The sequence below is a fragment of the Prinia subflava genome, chromosome 2 (genome assembly GCF_021018805.1).
Source record: "Prinia subflava isolate CZ2003 ecotype Zambia chromosome 2, Cam_Psub_1.2, whole genome shotgun sequence".
Lineage (NCBI taxonomy): Eukaryota > Metazoa > Chordata > Aves > Passeriformes > Cisticolidae > Prinia > Prinia subflava.
The window spans coordinates 44,120,234-44,127,768 of NC_086248.1; the positions used below are offsets into that span (position 1 = coordinate 44,120,234).

The 7,535-nt window shown below is 44.7% G+C and overlaps 1 protein-coding gene across 2 annotated transcripts in view; it reads right to left on the reverse strand.

Moving 5' to 3' along the window:
* The window catches only part of ATG5 (autophagy related 5), a 91,356-nt gene extending 85,857 nt beyond the window's left edge, over positions 1–5,499 (reverse strand). For both annotated transcript variants that reach the window (XM_063389730.1, XM_063389729.1), the window contains exons 1-2: positions 5,366–5,499; positions 4,500–4,654 (exon numbers count right to left, since the gene is read on the reverse strand). In XM_063389730.1, the coding sequence (XP_063245800.1) occupies positions 4,500–4,607 (108 nt within the window). In that variant the 5' untranslated portion in view covers positions 4,608–4,654; positions 5,366–5,499. The remainder of the gene's footprint in view (positions 1–4,499; positions 4,655–5,365) is intronic.
* Between the last annotated feature and the right edge of the window lie 2,036 nt (positions 5,500–7,535).

The following is a 7,535-nucleotide window of genomic DNA, read 5'->3' on the forward strand; positions in this document are numbered from 1 at the left end:
ACAGGAGTGGTTAAGCACTCTGTATCAATCAGTGAACTGACTGATGACTGTGTGGTACGTTCACTAGAGATAAATCAATCCATAAGCATTAACAAACAATGCTTTTCAGTATCTCACTGGGTAAAGATTAACTTTCCTGTAAAATACCAATTCATTTTAGAGCAGACATTTTAAATTAATAGTGTCCATTGTGTAATGGCCTAAGGCATATATAGGTTAAATTTTGTGTTTAGAGAAACACTTGTTTTCCAGTGTTCCTCATATCCAGTGTTGTTTCATAAAGTATTTTTTATAGTATATGAATAATGCCAGGCCCTAAGTGAATGTCTGTGGTACAGACATCCCAAACCATGTAAGGATATATTCTGCCTGACAGAAAACTTGATCTCTGCTGCAACATTCTTCCAGAATTCTTCTAATAATTCGACCACATTTTGATATATAAATTAGATAATATTTTGGCCATGATACTAAATTTTACAGTTTTATAAAATTACATAAGGCCAAGTCTCACCACTATCACAGTCATCATATCAGTTAACACTCCATTCTTATGTACCATATGGTTTTCTTTTTTCAACTGCTGCTTTTATTACCATCATCACACTGTTTCTACCTCATTTCATAGGAGCAATGTAATCAAAACACAGCCTTCATTTTTAAAAGGCAAACAAAATTCAATGAAGTTATGTACACATTCAAGTAAGAATTGTTTGGTACCTAAATGACTTGAATGACAACCTAAGCTTATCCTTTATTTACCTAATTCCACATATCTTCACTGGTTGTTCTTGAGACAATACAGTTCAGGCTATATCAAACCCACATGTTTTTGGAAATAGTATCATGTTATTTAAGCATGATACATACAGTTAATGCTGGTGTACTCTGATGAGACTTACTAGGACTCTTACAAAAGCCAATTTTCAGCATGTTGCATGTAGCACAGCCATGTTAGAATTGATAAATATATTCAAGTGTTATTTATTGGAACAGTGTTTCACATAAATCTTTAAACTACATAACTTCCTCTGTAAAATATTCTACTTCAGTTTATATTGTGAAAGAACAATCCAGTTCTGCTTCAACACAATTACAGAACACAGACAATAACCAAGCAGCATTCAACTGAATTTAACAGAACATGGACAGCACTTCCAAAAGGTTTAAAAAAAACCCTGTACAACTGTACAAAACCCAACAGCTAATCGGGTTAACAGGAATTACCTGTTTTTCAGAGATGCTGAGCATTTGTAGAACCTACTGAACTCTTTGTTTGGCCCTCCCAGTTCTTTTACCTTGATATAGTTATTCCCTTCCATAGGGGAAATGAAAGGATCCAATTCTACCACTTTTCTAGCTTTAATTATCTCAGAGATTTACAAGTATACTAAATCCGTTCAGTGAGATCTTTAGGAAGAGTTTAAACACATTTTCACCTTTTTACTCCTTTCAATATCCCCTCCCCACTCACTGAAAGATAACAAATAAACTCATGAGTTCTCTTCATAAAATTAAGAAAAGTAAATCTCCAAATACATCACCAAGCAGAATAAATCCTCACAACCATCCCTAAATGTCATCCCCAAAAATGACACAAACTGCAACACCTTCCTTTGAACATTATGTATTGCTACAGTATTTAATCCAAAAAACCAGGAATGTTTTCTTACTAACCTGGAGGTTAAATGAAATACAAAGAACTCCTAATGCCTAAGTATAAGCTTGCAATATAACTTTGTGTAAAGAGTCCCTCTCCACGTATATCCACAAGTTTTGTTGCAGAGCATGCAGTATTTTTACATGCAAAGCACTAAAACAGAAAAATTACAGATTTAATACGAACTGGACTGGTCTGATCACTAAAGTGTCGAGGGAGATGAAACAAAACATCCTAATGTGGAATGGCTTCACATTGCTCTCTCCTACAGATATCTTAACAAAATAATACTTTTGACCAAGCTAAAGAGCAGTCCTGTTAAGGACTAGTCCCTTGGGCAGAGCATCATTCTAAGAATCTATCCTGCTGCAATTTTGTTCCTTATACCTCTGGCAAGCCTCAGTCAATGAATCTCTGCTTCCTGTATACTTCTTTCATCCTTTTCCTTCTAAGTGTTGCTTGCACTAAGAGGCAAACAGTACATCATTTTAAAATAAAATGCATAACAATTTTAGGATGAGAGAAAAATCAGATAAATCAGCAACAAAAGTAGTTCAAGCAAACTGTTCCTAAATATGCTGCCACTCAAAACACAAATATCTGCATTAAACACTCCAAAGACAATTGATGTATCCACCTCTAGCATAACTGCAGAAACCTACCCTACATGAATATATATTAAGACACAGGACAGTGTTTTACAGAGCTGTCCAGTCTTTATGTCAGCACTCTTTCCCAAAGATAGACAAGTTAATTTTAAATTACTTGTCCTAGCCCTGTGCAGTGCCAGAAGGTGCTTCACATGCTTCAGCTCCAGTACTGCACTAACCCATCTGACAGACAGGGCTCTCCTGTCACACCACGCACAATAACCAAAATCTATCCCACAGACTCTTGGTTGTTTTTCTAACCCCTCACCCTCCAAGTCTATGTCATCCTTCATCTTCATAAAGCAAGTTCCTCACAGCAGAATCCTTTATCCTCTCTCAACTTAATGGTGCCAGTATTTCCTTCCCATACAGTCTTTCAGTTTATGACAGGCAGTCTGGAATGGAGAGGTTGTATCTATACTAACAAGGAAGAGGAGACATGTAAAGCTGAAGAGCTGATGTCAAGGGCTGGAAATGTTAACTACACATACTTTTCTACTTTACCCATAATTTTAGGTGTCTTGATGTTGCTCTACTTTGATTTAGCTCAAGTTTGCTCCCACACACCAAATTAGCAGCTGAAGCCCCTCTGCTGCTTCAGCTTCACGTGAAAGGGATTCGGCCCATGGGCTGACTGCTCTGTGGTGCCAGCCTGGGCACAGGAGTGGAAAGGTTGAAGACTTACTTCATATGCACTCCAGATCTGAACAAAAACATTAATGCAAACACTCTCTGAAACTATCAGAGATATACCATGACTTAAAACGTTGACTGCTATTCTGCCTTTTACTATTATAAATCCTTGGTCCCTCCAGAGACACAAAGCTGTATTACCAGCTCCAACACAAATTGAAAAATGAAGAAGCTAAAATTTTAGAACTGTGATCCATGAGTAACCACATTTTGCAGAAAGAAAGAACTAAGCATTGAGAATTTTTGTGCACACTTTTCATGGATTAAATAGAAGAAATCCTACAACCCTAAAACCATTTCCTTAACTCCAAAAGCTGGCCACACCATGAGGATAACATGGTTTCATGGTTTCCATGCCAATGTTAAACAGACCAAGGCTGTACACCTCTAAACTTAAACTCATACCTTTCAAGTAGCTCTTACACAAAATATGCGAACATATTTTAACTCATATGTATAATTTAAAGTCTGAGACTTCCAAGTAGCTTAGATGTATTTGGCAATAGGTCAACAAATATGAAGCAAAGTTCTTATCTTTTACCAGTGATGAAACTAAAATATACAAAGATGAGCATTATTATTCCTGAACAAAAAGCACTAACAGTTTATTAGGTTTCAAAACACATGCAAATGAGAAACTGGTGACATAAAGATGCTACTGAACACACACAAAAAGTTCTATCCAGTGTGGAATGGGATAAGACTTAAGAATTCCAGAATCCCATAAAAATGAAAAGTTCAAGATTTCCCTCCCATATACTTGATGCATTTCAAATTTGCATTTCACTGAATCAGCTAACATTCTTTCTCAATTACATGTCTATTAGGTGCTGAAAGAATGAAAACTGATGAGAACACTATAAATAATTAAATACATCATTACAGAAGGCACATTACAACTCAAATACACCCACCATCCCTTTTTTATCATCAGCTACCAATTCTGTTCAGGTAGTGTTCCGTTTAGCTGTTATAGCTGCTTTTCTTATTTCTGAGCTAGATCTCTCATGGCTGCTGGACTTCAAAGAAAAGAAAATCCACAGAAGTCAATCCACAGAGCCAGGGTTCTTTAGGAGTTTATGTTACAGAGGTGACCAACCTTAATGTTTATGATTTCATAAGTCTGACTTAACTAATTCTGCATTAATAGAAGTTTTCTCACTTCAACTGTTCATTATCCAAGAACATACAAACTCACATCCAACCTCCTCCTTTACCCAGTCACTCACTGACTTCCTAAGATTTTTTTCAAAAATCTGAATTAATTATATGTGATAAGTTTCTCTCACTAGTGAAACAAGCCTGAAGTTTTCCATTTGCTGTGAAGAAAGTTAAAGTCACACAGCATGGTTATATGTTTACTTTCAGAAGCTACCAAGAACAAGAAGAAAAGAATTGGGTTTTTTTCACAACATGCAGTAGTACACGTGATGAGAATGAAGGAAACAACATAACCACGGCCTCGGACTATTTGTGACTACCTTTGTCATACTCACATAGTAGGGCTCAGCTTCCCTTTCAGTTATCTCATCCTGATACAGAGTGAAACAGGTCGGTATTCGCCCAAACCACACATCTCGCAGTACATCTTTATCATCTGTCATTCTTCCAATGGACAGTGAAGCACATGTAGATCAATTTGTTTCTTCAGCTACAAAGGTAACCCATTCCCCCCCCACCAAAAAACAAGTCAGCAGGACTACAAATAAAATACATCTTGTTAAAGGCTCTCCCATAACTACGTTTCTGCAGACTAACCAATGCTGTCACCGGAGGATAACATGCATCACTTGGTGCAGAGAACGGGACGAATTAAGTTCCCAACTACAAACACATGATGGATCAGGCGTGAAACGTAAACGAGCATTTCCTAAGGCTGCATCACGCCCCAGCCGCAGAGCCCGAAGGTCCCTTCCCGTTACGGCCCCGCAGGTCCCGGCACCCCGAGGGCCCCGGCGCCAGGGGCCGAGCCCGAGTCCGCAGACGGGCGGGCGGGAACACCGAAACGAGCCGGGCTCTCCGGCGGAGGAGGGACCCGGCCCGGGGGATCACCGAGGCCGCAGGACGGGCCCCAGCATCGCCCTGCTCCGCGCTGAGACCCGGGGGCGGCCGGGGCCCGGCCAGGCCCCGCGGGCTCTGTCTACCTGTCTGTCCATCTGTCTGTCCACCTCCCCCCCTCCTTCCCTCACTGCCGGCAGCCGCCCGAAGTGAATCAGCGGCGCTCCCGCCCCATGGGGCCGGACCGGGGAGTGCCGCGGCGGCAGCGCCAGGCGCGCTGTCCCGGGCAGCGGCCGGGCCGGGGCGGGCCCGCCTGGGCGGCCCCGAGGGGCGCGGGGCCGCGCGGGCCGGGTCGGGCCGTTACCTCCGTCGCGACCGGCGACACCCGCCCGCCCGCGCGCGGGGCAGGAACTGAGCGGCGGCCGCGCCCCCGCCGCGGCCACGCCCCCGCGCACGCGCCGCCCGCCGCGGGGCTTCCGCCCGGCCCGCGCGCCCGCCCCCACCGGCGCCGGAAGCCGGAAGCGGCGGGGCGGGCCCGGCCGGCGCGGTGGGAGGAGCCGCGCCGGGAGGCCGTGCCGAGCCGCGCCGGGAACCGGTTCCGAGCCGCGCCGGGAGGCCGTGCCGAGCCGCGCCGGGAGCCGGTCCCGAGCCGCGCCGGGAGCGTTGCCGGTGCTGCAGCGCTGGAGGCGGAGAGTCGCAGGGCTGCCGCTCTACTGGACCCGGCCACGGGCCCGACCTGAGGCATCGGCGGGGTCGCTCAGCCGATGGACCGCGCGTTTGAGGATTTTGAACACCTAATCTCTTTGTTTTCTCTTACCCGATTATTCTTTTCCCTACTTCGTTATTCTTTTTCCTGCTTCCCCAAGGAAGTTGTCACAGCACCAAGCCTCACAGAGTTCCAGGAGCGTTTGGACAATGCTTTCAGGCACATCGTGTGACTTTATGGGGTGTCTGTGCAGGGCCAGGAGTTGCATTCCTTCCAATTCAGAACATTCTGTGACTTTTTCTGTGATAAACTTCACCCACCGTGAGAGATGGAGCAAGTCCAGAGGAGGCCACAGAGTTGACAAGAGGACTGGAACCCCTCCCCTACAAAGACAAGCTGAGAAAGGTGGTGGAAGGTTGTTTGGAGACCTCATGGCAACCTTCCAGTATCTGAAGGGGCCACAGGGAAGCCAGAGAGGGACTCTGCATCGGGAACTGTAGTGATAGGACATAGAGGAATGGGCACAAACTGAGAGATGGGAAATTTCGTTAAGGTATGAGGAAGAAATTCCTTACTGTGAGGGTAGCGAGGCACTAGAAGAGGTTGCTCAGGAAGGCTGTGAGTGCCCCAGCCTGGCAGTGTTCAGTGCCAGGTTGTATAAGGCCTGGATCGACCTGGTCCAGTGGGAGGTGTCCTTGCCTGGGGCAGGGCAGATTGGGACTAGGTAATATAGAAGATCCCTTCCAACCCTTCATATTCTATAATTCTGTGATTTTTATACCATGATCATAGGAGGATGAGGAGTACCTGTTGCTGCCAGTGACACCTCTTCTATACCAAAGCATCATTCTGGATTGGTTTTATCAGCTCAGTAGGTGCAAGTTCACAGCCAATTCCACCTCTGCACTGCAAAGAACGTCCCCTACGATTCTGTTGCTCTGCAAATCCCCATTCCGATGTCCTACAACTGTAGGGGTGCAGGGGAAGATCAACACTCGTGGCAGGGAACATCGTCACTCCCAAGGAAGATATGTACCCTATTGTGGTACACGTGAGCAGTTGTCAAAGCTGGGTTGTTCCGTGGCGGCAGCGAACGTCTCGGAGCGGATGTTTGGGCGTCTCACCCCGCATGGGGCTCAGAGCTGATACGGGCTGGTTTTAGCGGCAGTTCCAGCAGTGCCACGTCCTGGCCGTGCTGCCTTGTGGCCGCCAGATGTCATGCAGTGGCCACGGCTGCTGAAGGAGCCTTCGGGAGTTGGGGAACTAAACTGCAATTGTTACAGACTTGCGGTGGGATTCACCCAGACTGGCATTTTAATAAGGTTGTCTGTTGCTGAGCCGACAGTGTGATTTGCAGAACTCTCGTATTTTTTCAGTCATATGAAAGATGAGAAAAGTCTGAAAGACTAATTTTAATTTTTTCCCAGTTTAAATAAGATCATAATGACCTCTTTTGTGTAAAATATAATATTCCAAACATGAGTCCTAACAAAAAAATTATCTCTTTTGCTAGTGCTCGATAAGCAATAAATTAAGCTGTGGCACTTCTGTGATTTGGGACATGCACAAGGAAGCTTTCCTTGCCTTCTCTCTGAAGTCTTCTGTAACAAATTGATTTATAAAGGAGGTAAACTGCGGTAAACCTGGAGAAAACTTAGTATTTGTTGTGGCCTACCCCAAGGACAGGGAAAGAAGGCACAGAGTACATGTGATACTGCTTTATGCTCTGAAGGGCCCTTCCCTTACACTCCTGAATGTGGACAACTATCCTCACCTTGCACATGTTGGACATGATGGTGGGCGGGGAGAGGTTCCTCCAGAAGTACTG